Source organism: Gopherus flavomarginatus, chromosome 19 (assembly GCF_025201925.1).
Source record: "Gopherus flavomarginatus isolate rGopFla2 chromosome 19, rGopFla2.mat.asm, whole genome shotgun sequence".
NCBI lineage: Eukaryota > Metazoa > Chordata > Testudines > Testudinidae > Gopherus > Gopherus flavomarginatus.
The window spans coordinates 18,570,229-18,585,451 of NC_066635.1; the positions used below are offsets into that span (position 1 = coordinate 18,570,229).

Sequence of the window (15,223 nt, forward strand, 5' to 3'; positions counted from 1 at the left end):
CCCAAGATGCAGAGAATAGGTGTAATGCAGTATACATCAGTGATGCCCAGGACGTCCCCCTATGCCAGGATGCTCTCTCCACACCATTCAAAGGAGGCCCTCTGTACAAGGGGCATTTTGTGGATATTTTGGGGCTAGGGGATATTTCCACCCATTTTAAGGTCACTTTATGCTGCCAGAGTGGCAAAAAATTCACACTCATACACTGTGTATTTGTTGAGTGCCAACAACTTGCTCAATGCTGTAGAGGACACAAAGAGGATGTGGTCCATGCCCCTGAGAAGCCTGCAGTCAGGGGGGATGGAAAGGGGGGAGAACACACAAGAGACAACAGTTCAGATGACAAGGATCTGGAATCCCACAGCAGAGCAGTAGGGGCTGTAATAAATAAACAATAGCACTTCTCTGGCTGGTGGCGCTACAGGAAGAGGTTTCAAGGACGAAACATGGGAAGAGGGATCGTTAAAAATCAAAGTCAGTCTCAAAAACTCATAAATGATGTAAGGCGACAAGAAAGTTTAAAAACCCTTCCATTAAATTTCAGACCTTAAAAGTCTCTTAATGAAGGGATCTAGGGTTATTTGGAGATTCCCACTCCCCCCCTCCTTCAGCACAGCTAGACTTTGAAATGCTTCTCTAACACCCTCCAAAATAAAAGCATTTGCTAACACTTTTCTTCCGGCAGAACATTTGAAGAAATTCTCTTCATACTATTCTGAGCACTGCAAAGACCCAATGGCCCATGAAAGGAGCTGGCAGGCTCTGTTTCAAGAAACTCTTGAAAAGTTTCAGAAAGCATATGTTGATTAGAGGCACACATGTGGCACTCAGTAAGTGTATCCCTCTGATGCATATGTAGTTAGAGAGAGAGAGAGCAAAAGCCCCGCTGCCAGACCAAAAGCTATATGCAGCTACAGTGTGTTCAGAGAGTGAGATTTCCAGGCGGTGAGAGCATAGCTGTGACAAGGGGACTATTCAGAGAGGAAGCAAAACCCAGAGCTATTTTTAATAGCACTTTCAATGTTTACTAGCAGGTTAAAAATCATGAGCCAGATTCAGTAAAGCTGCTCAGATCAGGATGGCTGATGGTACAGTGGGGCCTGTGATTTCCATGGACTTCCCCTCCAGATTAAAAGTGCCACTGAAATTAGGTTCATTAGACACACGTTAGGTTAGGTTCAGCTCTCAGCTTCTAGCAAGCTGTCAATAAAGCCTCATTTGGATAATATTTGGACATCTTGGTTTATCACAGTGGTGTAACATCACCCTGACAATTAATACCACAGCTACATCAGAGCAGACACACACAGGTATATTGTCCATACACAACGAGCAGAACATGCACTTCCAGTATGGAGGACAGTCATTTCCCATAACTTAACATTAAAAAAATAAAAAAAGTTTCCAGAAGAGGGAGAGAGAACAGAAAGTCTCTCTCGTACTGTAAGATCCCAAATCACCTCACAACCCTGCCTCCATTGCAGACGGACTTCTGACATTTAAAGGCACAGTGCAGTACAGAAAACAGAACCATAAATACATGCACTTATTAATATTACAGTAGCATCTCCACCTAAGATTGTGGTCCCATTATGCTAGGTTCTGTATGTACATCTCCTAGGAGACTGTTTTTGTAAATAATGAAATCATCTCAGTGGTATCCAGCTCTAACCAGATTTTGAACAGAAAATAAAGTAATAAAGACCAGGAAAAAAAAAAGGAATGATATAGTTTATTAGGCTGATGTGAATCAACCCATTTTACTACCTATCACTGCAACAAACTGTGAAACTAACAGTATTAACTACGAAAGCTGGTGCCTGGCATTTAATTTTCAATTTTAGTTTAAAAATTAGGATCTTCACTTTAAAAAAAAATCAATAGATTGAAGGAAAAATAATATTGAAGGGTATTAAATATTTCAGTGCCACAGGATATAGGGCATGTGGTTAATAGCCCACCTCCTCAAGGAAAGCCTGGGAAAATTAATAGCCCTCAAGACATCATCTGGAGGGTCAACAAAGCTGGACAAAGTAGGAAGTAGGTTCAGGACTCCTGTACATATCAGGTGGTTTGGTGGTGGCCTCTGGCATGTTTCAGAACAGTGAGCAGAAAGGCCAGCTCCTGTGTATGTGCACTCCATGCTGTGGCTCTTCAGGTTCATCAAACCACAACACCTCAGTATAGAGATGAACAGAAGATGGACGGCAGGGATATTTGCCAATCGGTAACAAGGCACATCACCTCAGTATGACATTTACCCCAGTGCAGAGAGTCATTACAAGTCCTACATGTCACTAAAGTTCTACCCAAGTCCTCTAACGATGGAGCTCTGAGGATATGTCTCGGCTGCAGGCACTGGCTGGACAAACTCACACAGAACTCTTGGTAATTACTCGTGGTGCTAGCCCAAGCTGAAGTATGTGCTGCCACAACTTCATTGTTCCAAGACCCAGTGATGGGACAAGCCCTTCAGCCGACTGATGGAAAGGCTAACAAGCACTCCTGTACTCAGTTCAGTGCATCTGCAGAACCTGCACCACTCAAGAGACGTGGAACTTTGAAGGGTGAGACTGACCACAGAAGCAGGGAGGAGTTTTTCCAGGGACTGCTAGCGAGCTCTGGTAGCGAGGGGAGCTCAGCCTGAGGCAGCTGCTTACCTTTTCCTTCACACCTGCTCCCCGTCACCCTGCCCTGTTTGGGACAGATTGACACAACAAGCTCAGTATGAATGAAGGCCCTTGAGGGCTGCTTCAAGCCAGTGGCCTACAGTGGGTCCTGGGAAGCACCACCAGAGGTTAGAGACAAGGAGAGTGCAAACTGAGCTCTGAAAAGACTCAGAGTGAGCTGAACTTTTGCCAGGAACAGTAAGATTGCCCAGGCCTGGGGACTCCTGCAGCAGGTTCAGGGGCAAGAGATTCAAAGATATGATAGCCAAGCCCAAGCTGAGGGGCAGCTGACTACAGACCTGAGCTAGCAAGCTTTAAGCTAATTTGGGGGTATGTTGGCTCAGGCTGCAATCACACACAGTGGCTGCAGTCTAGACATACCCTTAGTCTGTGAGTGGACATTTGACACAACTACGCAGTAATAACTCTCTGAGTGTGCTGGGATATGACAGTCCTCTAGGGCTCCTGGAATCAGCATGCCACAGATTCCAGGGCACCAATATTGCACACAGACCAGGAGAGAGCTTTCTATCACATCAAATCTATTAATCAGCCGTGGGTTACAGACACAATTATCCACTTCCAGAGAGACCTTTGGAGCATTTGTTGACTATAAAGGGGACCTCTGTGCTGAAGAAGTGTGACTGATCACGACAAAATGCAAATCTACATGAAATTGGAAGTATTGGAAATTGTATTTTGTTATTTTGGATTTGTCATTTTTCTTTGGGGGGAAGGGGGAATTTGGAGAGTGGGGTGCTTGAAAATAGGTCCTTTTCCCAGTTAAAATGAAAACGAGGCCATTCCCAAGTTGAAAAAAAAAGGGAGCTCAGCATGTCTGAAAATCAGTCCCAAGGTAAAATATAATCCAGTTAAAACTCAGAAATAAACAGTGACACAGTATTGCAGACCCCAGTAATATCACAACCCATAGGTTACAATCCATGTAACACAAAATGACTAAGCATAGTTTTGGTAAGAAAAAGCGGGATAGTTCACAAATGGCTTAGGGTGACCAGATGTCCCGATTTTATAGGGACAGTCCCGATTTTGGGGTCTTTTTCTTATATAGGCTCCTATTACCCCCCACCCCCGTCTCAATTTTTCACATTTGCTGTCTAGTCACCCTACAAGTGGCAAAGCAACAAGAAAGCAAATTGTGGTCTTTGCCTTCACTAAAGAGGACAGCTATAGCAGAGCTATCCATGTAATGAAGTCATGCTGCAGGTATGTAGCAGACTCTCTACTGAAACGCTGCCACTTCTGTAGCCCAGTGGGCTAGCTTGCCTTTATTATATTTACCGCTTTGCATTATATTCTGATTTGCACTATATTTAGCAGTAATGCAAGAAACCTACAGGCCCGTATCCAGTAAGACGTTAGCTCCAGCAAGTTAGAATAAGGCTTGAGACCTATGAACTTTGAACGAATAAACGGCCCAACAGAAAACCCCCAAGTATTTGGGGAGCTGAAAACAGAATTTAAGGGGAAGTTCTGATCACAGATAAATAATTTAACCACAGAAGTGTCCAGGCAACAAACTGACGTACATAACAGGTACATGAGATACATTTAAGGCTGGCCTACTTACTTGCCTATATATCTTCTCTTACAAAGTTTCTTATTTTCTCATGGGTTTGATTGGGGAGGGACAGCTCCGTGGTTTGGCCTGCTAAACCCAAGGTTGTGAGTTCAATCCTTGAGGGAGCCATTTAGGGATCTGGGGGAAAAAATCTGTCTGGGGATCGATCCTGCTCTGAGCAGGGGGTTGGACTAGATGACCTCCTGAGGTCCCTTCCAACCCTGATATTCTACGATTCTATTTGTTTTATTATAATAGGTTTATATTAGAGTATATTTTGGCTGTAACGTAAGGGACCTGCAAACCACATCCTGTATGTTGAGCTACGGCAAAGTTAGCATACATATGTTTGGGACATTTCACCTAGATCAAGTGTTCCCAAACTTGGTTTCCGGCTTGTTCAGGGTAAGCCCCTGGAAGTAATCAATATAATTAATACATAATCTAAAGATCGGGCAACACTTCTAGGGTAGAACACAGCAGTTGTTTAGTAGCATACAGCAACAGTGCTCAATTGAGGTGGTGAACCTCTGTGGGGGATGGAGATTTTGCAACATTTCTAAGACTATTTATTAGGCTGTGCCTTCAAATTTGCTAATTTTTTTCCCCATGAAATTTATACCCATGTTTCATCCCATGCCAGAAAATGATCTTATTTAAAATCAAAACTCATTTTCCTGGGTAAAGAGAAGCCTGTGGCGAGTACTATATTGGGGCAAAATAATCACTCCCCACCGCAAACTAGGCCAGGACAAGTGGATGCCTACAGCATATCAAGATAGAGAGGATGGTCTAGTGGCGAGGACACCGGGTTGTGAGTCAGAGCTGGGTTTGATCTCTGGCTCAGCCACAGCCTGCCTGTGTGACCTTGGGTAAGACATTATCTACCTCATGCCTCTGTTCCCGATGGGGGGAGAACAGTACTTTCCTATCTCACAGGAATGGCCAGAAGATAAAATCCATTAATGACTGTGAAGTGCCCAGATAGCAGACTGATGAGGGCCAGATAAATACCTAGGTAGACATACCACAGTGGTATTTTTTAATTAGGATGTCCTCTCCCCATCCCTTCTCCTTATTTCCCCACAGTCTCTTTGTATTTGGTTTTCACTCCACCCGGTCTCTGCTCCATTTTCCACCCTATTTTTTCCAGTGGCGATTTCCCTCCCTTTCTGCTCCCTTTTCCCATGGTCTCTCTCCTTCTCTAATCATGCCTACGTTCCAGATGATTCAAGAATCAGGCAAAACACATTTTCCCATCCCTAGCACCCAGCCAGCAGGCGACACTTATCTCTGCATCCAAACGCTTGGTCATGGCAAAGACTTGCATCTCTCAGCCCAGCCCACCATAGTTCCCATTGTTTTGCGGGCGTACTACTCACATCTATCATCATCCTCCAACCCTCCGTTTTCCCAGAGAGCAGGGGTTCGGGGCGAGCCAAGCCAGCATTGTTGATGCACACATCAACCCCCTGATGTAGAGTCTTGATTGCAGAGAACATAGATAGGATCTCCTCTTCATTGGACAGGTCGCACTTATAGGGGATAAGGACGCCAGAGTATCCCGCACTCTGGCATTCTGCTGCCAATTTCTAGAGAAAGAAAAAAGGAAGGAAGAGAAAAGTAATCAGAATCCCTTCCCCTGGGAAAGGCCTAACTGATCAGCTGTGCACTTCATTTCTGGCAGCAAGTACTTTCGTTATTAGTTTGTATCACAGTAGCATTTAACAGCCCCAACCAATATCAAAGCCCCATTGTGCTAGACCTGTATAAACACACAGTATGAGAAAGTTGCTGCCCCAAAGAGCCTGCAGACTAAATAGGAAAGACAGACAAGAGGAACAGAGGCACAGACAGGGGAAGTGACACACTACCTACCGGACCACGCTGCCTCTGCAGATATGGCTGCCAGAATCTCCTGTTCTGATGACTAAAATTATGGTCCTTGACCCTTGATTTTAAAACATCTTCGTAGAAAGGGACTAAGACTATAACTACGCTACAAGCACTTCAGCAGCAGCACTGTAGCTATGCCACTATAGCACAGTAATGTAGACACTTGCTATAGCGATGGAAGGGGGATTTCAGTCACTGTAGTAAATCCACTCCATCAACCTAGCCATGTCTAAATCGAGGCTTAGTTCAGTTTAACTACATCTCTCCAGGACGTGATTTTTTTCACATTCCTGAGCAGTGTAGCTATGTCAGCCTAAGTTTTAGGTGTAAACCAGGCCTCAGACTTAGCAAGAGGAGGCCTGATCTTCTGTGTAGCATAGGCTGCCTTGCTGATTGCCTGTCACTTGCACATTACATTTGCTCATCCAGCTCCACAGAGCTTATCCTCTTGGGTTGGATGCTATAAATGTCACAGACATAACTACTCAAAACTGAATTACCCTTGGTTTACATTTGTAAGGCCAGATCCTTAGCTGGCGTCAATCAGTATCATTCCACTGAAGTGAATGGAGTTGCATTGATTTACACTAGCTAACAATCTGGCCCACGCTGTCTAGTGTGTGTGCTGGATTGTAGTATTTTACAGTAAGAAGATAATCTGCTGGGTGCAGAGATGTTTTAAATATCAGACACTTCCAGATAGCTTGAATGAATTGAACCAGGACACAGCATGGACTGTGGTCTCAGAACCATTAAAGGATTTATACAAAGTTCAGTCTTGGCCCTTATGACTCTTCACTGCACAAGACAACTATCCTTCACTGAAGTCATTTTTTTTAATATTTAAAAACGTTTATTATTCAGATTACTTAATGTACCGCCTTGCATGGTGCAAATAATTGTCAACATCTACATTTATAATAAAGAGCAACACAAAGCAAAACTGGTCCACTGAGCCGCTGGGCAGCAACTCAAACAAAATATATGCTCTTATCAAAGAATTCCCCCCAAAACACCCAAAGGAGAGAAAGCCTCGTAAAACAGATAGCTTTGCCTTACGTCCTGAAGACAGTCAGCAAATTTAGGGACTGATCCAGTACTGTAAACTATAGGAGCCTTTCCATTTACTTCAATGGGAACTGGATCAGGCCTGAGGAGGAAGAATTCAAGCCAAAGGTCCTCCAACCACACCAATCTAGCACTGTTAGCTTGAACTTTCCATTGATTTCAATAGGACTTAAGTATGTACTTAAAGTTAAGCACAGGTTTAGGTCTTAGCTGCATCAGGGACTTGGTTTAAGCTGTCTGGTTTCCATACACGTACTTTTCAGCGCCATCCTCACCACAGCGTATGCACCATGAAACACTGATGTAGATCCACCAAGTGTCTGATGTCTTGGCACACCCCACACTGTGACAGTAACAGAGCTCATGCCTGGACGTGACTTGCTTATGATTTAAGTTTCATTCGTGCGGTTTAACTAGCCAAAATAAATTACAAGGCACCAGCCTTTGCAGGAATCTTCCTAAAGGGCACCAGGTTTGGGAGGACTGACCTGTCTGCTGCCCACAAGGAAGTGATCGAGGTCGAGGTCTAAGGGTCAGATCCAGCAGCCACTGACGTCAATGGAAAGACTCCCATTGATGTGAGTGGGCACTGGATCAGGCATTAGCACTGTTGTTCAAGAGTGATTCCCGGTCTAGTGATCCAGCCCCGATCATCTTAACGTGACAGACGTAAAGGGTACTGTACGTAGTAATAATTATTTATTATTAATATATAAATTGTTATAGATTAAATAATAATAAATAATAATACCCTTCCCTTACCAATTGATATATTCAAAGGGGTTAAGTCTACAAAATCGACTAAAATGTATCATTAATGCTTTTAGGTCATTCTGACCTCCCGTATATCAGAGGCCACTAAACACCACTAAACAACCCATACTCAGCCCAACAACCAGAGTTAGACCAAAGTACTGTATTACAGCCCTCAGGTGACTAAACTATTGTGCGCCCAGCCTCCCTCTTCCCACTGGAACTGAGGTGTTTGTTTTATAAACCGGTCTTTGTAGTAACAAGTAATTTAAACAACCACCAAAAGGCAAGCAAAAGCCATGCCCGGCTTCTGGCGCGTTCTGAATAAGACAGGGTGAAATTCACTCTCAAAATACACATGCAGGGCTTTGTTAATGCAAGCAGCAGGAGGAATGAGTGATTTAAATTGAGCTCTCCGCAACCATCAGTTTGTCAAAGAAACATCAGTGGAACGTCAACATTAAAAGAACTAGCTCATTTTTAAAAGACAGAGTGAATAGATTCTGCCCCACCGAAGGGAATGACAAAGCTCCCATTGATTTCAATGAAACCAGGATTTCCCCCACAGTATGTAAATGTTGGGAACTAGTTACCATGACATTGTCTTTTAAAATTAATATACAAGACAGTGAAAACGTACTAGAGTTCACACACTGCCTTCTTGGAATATAAATATTCAGTTGGAATGTTAAATTGTAACACACAGCATATAAAGAGTTCCTTTCTTTGGGGAGAAAAATTAAAAACCAAATCAGTAAATGAAACTGGATTCTCTTAAGTGTTCCCCTCCCTTTCCCATAAAATATTAGGGTTACGGCTGGTTCACATTTTTCAAAATTCAAGTTTTTGATTAAATTTTCAATTGAAATATCTATTTTCGACCGGGGAGGAGGAAATCACAAAAAAAATGTGATGCTCTCTCCCCTGCTCATTTTCTGATCAACTCAAGTCAGAATTTTAAAATATTAGCAACTGCTTCAGAGGTGTTTTGGAGTTTGTTTGTTTGTTTGTTTGTTTGTCGGGTTTTTTTGGGGTGGACTCAGTAAACCTCAGTTTTGTTCCCAGTTACTGCATTCATTTGTGTGTCACAGCCATATTTTCAAAGGTTTGTTTCATGTATTTCCACCTTTAAAGACTGATCATATTCTTCCCCACTGACCTCAGCTGGAGGTTTGTACTCTCAGAGCTCTTAAAATTCAGGAAATTTGGGACTTCATCAAAGTCAACAGAGCTATTCTGATCGACACTAGCTGAGAGTCCAGCTCAAAGAATCTCAGAGGTGGATAACTAAAATCAGCAGCTACTTTTGAACATTTTGACCTTAATATATCTTATTTTCCCCATCTGTAATTCTGACTTGCCTCACAGGCATATTGTGAGGCTTAAATTCATTAACGTTTGTGAAGCACTTTGAGATCTTGGGTAGGAAAGAGCTACTGTATTCCAGATTTGGACAATGCACTCATTATCATGGTATCCGAGCTGGAGACATGTAAAATAATATTCATAAAGCTTTCAACATACACACATGGCACCTCCAAATAGGTGCTTGTGTCGCTATAAACAATATATATAAGAAACAACAATGGTTAAAACCTCTAAAAAGTAAGAATATAAAAGCCAGATGGAAGGGTGGGGCGATTTAACACATGAAACAAGAGTAATTTAAAAGACAAAGCACTTGAGAAGGAAAGACAATCTCACATCCTGCAGGCTACTGCAATAAACCAAAAGGTCACCTGCCAACCTACGGGGAGGTGGTGAGACCTCAGATAGGTTGAGAGAGGGAGTTAAGTCACAAGCAGATCAGCACTGTTTGTGCCGAAGCAAGGAACATGAACATGATCGTTAGGGCTTCATTCACTCAGCACTGATGGTGTAAGACAATCGAGACCCAAACCCTGCCCCAGATAAAAGAGGGGAAAAAATAATCAAGCTTTAAACATGCAAAGAACAGTACACAGTGATACAAATGCACAATTCTGTACCACGAGTAAGAGTCTGTAAGATGATGTCCTTTCAACTTAACCTCTCTCTGATATTTTTTCCATACCCTTGTCCTTTATCTCCTTGAAATGTCGCTCGTCACCTTGGGCCTGGTTCTCAGTTATGCTAAGGCCCTTTTATGCCATGCTGGCAGCATAAAAGGGTCACAGGACTAAAAGTGGATGCAAGTGTAATTCAGGAGTAAAGTAGCTCTCAGAGCTTCCAAACAAGAGGTAATTGACACGCACTTTAACACCCCTTTTACGGCTAGAGTGGTGCAAAGCAGTGTTAGGGCTGGTCTACGCTGGAAATGTCCATTGGCATAGCTACATTTCTCAGGAGTGTGAAAAATCTACAGCCCTGAGAGATGTCACTGTCTCTAACCATCGGTGTAGACAGCACCAGGTCAATGGAACAATTCTTCCATCACCCTAGCTACCGCCTCTCTGGAAATTGGATTAACTACACCTACAGGAGAACCCCTCCCAGCACTGCTGTGTGTGTCTACAATGAAGTGCTACAGCGACACAGCTGCAGCACTGAATATGTGCTGTGTTACCAAGTCCCTACATCACCAAGTGACATTCGCAAAAGAAAAAATGTCTTTGCGTTTTGTTTCTCCCCAGTCACAACTCTTCTATTGAATCCCATAGAATATCTGTGCCGAACTGAATGGAGTAAGGGTTTCAGGCTTCGGGCCCAGGGCTTGACTTCACTGCTAAAAAAGTGCATTTTTTTATCTCAGGGTAACTAACATCCATGAACCATCCTGAGTTAAAAATACAGAGAAGACCAGGGACTTCAATTTTATATGAGGTAAACTAGGTAAAGTCAACTTCACATGGGGTTATAGTGCTGACCTCACCTAATTTACCTTGAGGTGAAGCAAAAATGCCAGGCTTTCACTGTGTTTTTACCACATTAGTTACCCTGAGGTAAAAAACACACACCTTTTCAGCAATGAAGACAAGGCCTGATTATGATCTCACCTACACCACTGCAAACCAGGAATAATTCCACTAAATCAATGGAATTACCAGATTAAAAACAGTGTAAGCAAGAGATGACAGCATCTAGTATATCGGCGTCCTGCTCCATGACTGGGGCTTCTAGGCACTACAGTCATAAAAATAATGATTTGTTTATTAATAATAATCAGTACCTGTGGGCCCAGTTCACAATTTCCTGCACTGTATACAATCACACCATGCAAAACAGATATAAAGTGCTACTATTATCATCTGGTAGCCTTTTATCCCCATTTTCCATTAATGTAAATAACTAAAGTTCCCTATACTACAAACCAACTCCCCTAATACTGGCCTTAGCATTACCCCCCCGAGACTTGTCTGGAGCTATTCCTCGTTTACACCAATGTAACTGCAATCACGCAGTCAGACCTTTAATTAGCAACTAAATCCCAGCAAAAGCGCCTTGTTACAAGTAACTGTCAGTTTGCACAATGTAAGTTTACATTGAATTTTGTTTATTTGCCCTTAAAAAACAAAAAAGACATGCATACCATGCTCAGAGAGTGCTAGGATTCATTACATATATTAAACAACAAACCTCTACATTGCAAAATGCATGATGATCCCGTATCAAAAAACTGGCAAGTGAGAACAGGGTGAAATTCTGCTCCTTTACAAGAAGCTCAAGAAAAGGTCTTTGTGCAGGGGAGGCTTAGGGCTCACTGTATATGAACAGAAAGATGAGGATTATTGGATCCATTTTTTTCCACAGTTCTGTTGTGCGTGGGTCTGTTTGTCCTCTTTTCCCCCTGAATTTAATAGGCAAAATTCATAAAGCAGCATTACATTATGGGAACCAAAGGGAATTTGTGTGTAAGTGCTTTTTTAATGTGAATGCTTCCAACATAAATATGGCTCAATTTATTATTCATTTGTGCAGCTTTAAGGGCCTGATTCTCCCCTCATAGTAGTGTAAATTAGGAGCCACTCATTTGAAGTCAATGGTATTACACTGGTGTAAATCGGAGGGGAATCAGGCCCTGAGTTTATTAGGTTTTTGTTTTTTTTTTAATCCTGCCTGTATGTAGAGAGGATTAGACTCTTCACACACATTCACAGGGGATATTAACATTTTGTTTCCTTGCTTAGTTTTCATCTTTTATTGCAGGAGCTTTAATAGCTTTCCAGCGTATCACTTACACACTGTAATGCATTTCTTCTATGCATTCACCCCCTGGAAGCCACCTCCTGGTCCCTGCTTCAGCTGCTTTACAATTGCCCTAACTTAGAGCAACATTGAGGCTCCTCAAACATGCACATGGGGCAAAAGCCACTTCTAGACAGCCCCTGGGATCAGAAGGGGGTATAAAATCGACACACTTTTATCTCCCTGTATCAGGTTTTGCATCAAGAACAATACAATGATCTAGCTCCATGTGGCTGATCTGTCCTATGTATTTGTATCCATTTGCCCAGGAGGTTGTGACCCAGTAGGAGCAAACCCTTACGCATCTCCATGAGAATTTTTAAAGGCAAAAATCAGGTCATTTGAGAAGAAAAAAATGAAATGATAATATTAAAAAAAATATTTACACAGACAAGATTCTGAATCCGTATGTGAAAGTCTTTTTACCCTTATTTAATTGCATATACATGTTCTGTGCTCGTACAGCACCCAGCACAACAGAGGTCTCATCATAAGACCGGGGCCACTAATAAAAATAATAAATAATGTCACAGCCTGGAGGGTGACAAGCTGTAGGCTTAACACACACAAGTGTGGATAAAGGACACAGCAACTGCATGCATTACCATTGCTAATTACTCATTATCGGTGATTATTATAAGCATCCAGCTCTTTTATCAAACTAAATGATACAAAGCTAATGAAATGAGAGGCTCTGCGGCTCTCCATGTGTGTTAATCATTCAACAGCCACAGCCCAAAATTCTCCAGAGGATGCCCTCTCACCCGTTCGGAAGGGCCCTGATGCTAATGAGAAACAGCATCTCATCTCTGATGTGTCACATTAGAGACAGTGACAGCTTCCAGCATGAGGCAATAGTCACATGATGTCTGGCTGCTGGGGAGAGATGGACTCTGGCTACAAACATCCACCAAATCACTCGAAGTTCTGTAGCCCGCAGCTGTTTCACCAATGTGACATTTCAGCGGGTGAAATAAAACGCACATCCCATTAAAGGGAGCTTTCTTTTCCATTATAGCCCGTCTCTCTGTATCCAAAATGACTGGCCACTTGCAGGACAGTGGGGGGACAACCCCTCCTGATGCAGTACAGTGCATGGCTATGTGACATATCACGTGTCATAAGCCCTTTCCTCCACAAGAGACTGATTTGTGTTGCATCCTGACAATGCAAACAGATAACATTTGCTGCTGCAAAAATAAATCAGTAAAAGGCCCACAGCCACACCAACTTGTGCTGTGATCTGATCAGATCTCATGATCTAAGCAGCCTTGTGCAGGGTCAGTACTCGAATAGGAGGCCTCCAAGGAGCACCTTTAGAGGGTGTGGTCCAGGGTTTCAGAGATGGCACTCTTCCCTCTATGTCCAGGGTAAATACCTGCGGCAGTAAGGCGCTAGGATTTCAGACGGCTGCAGGTGCTGATTTCTGGATGAGATGTAAAACTGCTTGCAGCGTTTTCCGCATGGGCCATCTCCACATCTATTGAAATCAGTGGGAGTCCTTCCATTGACTTCAATGGCTTTTGAATTAGGCCCCATCAGGGTAAAGTGCTAATCCAAGCTGGAACCTGGGTGGACAACAGGGCTGACTATCTAAATTCCAACTACATTTCTACCGGATACAGTGGCCCAGATTGCATTGTCCTACAGAAATACCAGTGGGAGGAGGCTTGGAAGCAGAAAACTCTGCAAGGATACCCTCAGTGTTTTCCCCAAAAGCATTCCACTAAATGGACAGCAGCTTTGCCCTCCAGCTCCTCTGCATCCCAGTTTCCACTTAAGACAAAGGTTCAGTATAACAAGAGTGATAAACCAATGCATTGAAGTTCTATCCCATCTGGGGGCCACTAACAAGCCTGGCAGCCAACTTTCACTGCTTATTAACAGACTTATTCTTTTGTCAGCAATCACAGAGGTGAACTTCAAACAAAACCCCCAAGTCCAAATGCTGTGAAATTCAGGGTTGGTTAGAATCCAAACCAAGACCCAGATCTGAATTTTGAAGCTGGTCCATATTAATATAATGAGACAAAGCAAAAGCCCACAGATCTAAATACCCTGGTTGAAATTCTGGCCCTAATGAAGTGAATGGAAGCTTTGCCATTGACTTCACTGGCAATTTCACTCCCTGAACTTTCAGAGTATTTGAGAGCTGACTCCAGAGCCAAATTTTGCAGCTCAGGCACTTCTCAAAAGGTTTTCCTCTTCATCAGTCCATGACTAAGGATGAAGCAAACAGATTCTCTTAACCCTGTTGCACATAGGGAAGCTAAACTATGCAGGTTCCAAGGACTTAAGCCGCTACAATACATCCTGAGTCTGCTGTTATGACGGAAGAGGGAATTCTGCTTCAGAATGCTTTGTCCCACTCGTACAATTACTCAGGTAGTTAGGGAGGTAGAGAGCATCTGGCAGAGTCATCAAGGAGCACAAGAGAAATGATCCTCTTCTAAATAAACATTAGAGACAGAGGAAAAACAAACGTTATGGCACACAGGGAAAATCAGGGGAAAAATACAATGTGAAATCTTCCCCACATGTCACAGACATTTGCAGAGAGAAGTGGGGGGGAGTGCGATTCGAATTGATGTATGATTGCAGTGTATTTACAAATAATACAGGACCTGTTAACCACAAAATCAAAGCATGGGCGTTGGCTCCTATCCAACTTGCCTCTTGATGCAGCCAATTCCTCAGTTCAACATGCGAACAAGAGAGGGAAAACTTTGAAATACATGGTCCCCTACAATTTTGCAAGAATCAACATTCTGTTCATCTGCCAGCAGAAATCAGGACAGCAACCTAACTCAGAACTGTGCAACTCACTCACTCCTCTGGCTTTCGTGGAAATGAGGAGAGATAGCAACATGGTCAAAGAAGAGGCCGGAAAATCCTGACAAGAAAATTTCTCCCTAGCAGAACTTAATGAATTCTGGACCCTAAAAGTGTGACCTGGGAGACACAGCCGGGGATCAGGGTTCTGAGTCCAGCTCTCTCGATCACGTGCTGTGTGGCCTTGGGCAAGTCACAACCTCCGATGAGTCTCCTCAGTTACCCACTGGGATGATGAGACACACAGGCTGAGTCTGGG

General features: G+C 43.1%; 1 protein-coding gene across 2 annotated transcripts in view; it reads right to left on the minus strand.

Annotated features, from left to right (window-relative positions):
• Positions 1-15,223, minus strand: part of DHRS11 (dehydrogenase/reductase 11) — a 72,848-nt gene that overhangs the window by 15,919 nt on the left and 41,706 nt on the right. For both annotated transcript variants that reach the window (XM_050929339.1, XM_050929340.1), the window contains exon 2: positions 5,634-5,843. In XM_050929339.1, the coding sequence (XP_050785296.1) occupies positions 5,634-5,843 (210 nt within the window). The remainder of the gene's footprint in view (positions 1-5,633; positions 5,844-15,223) is intronic.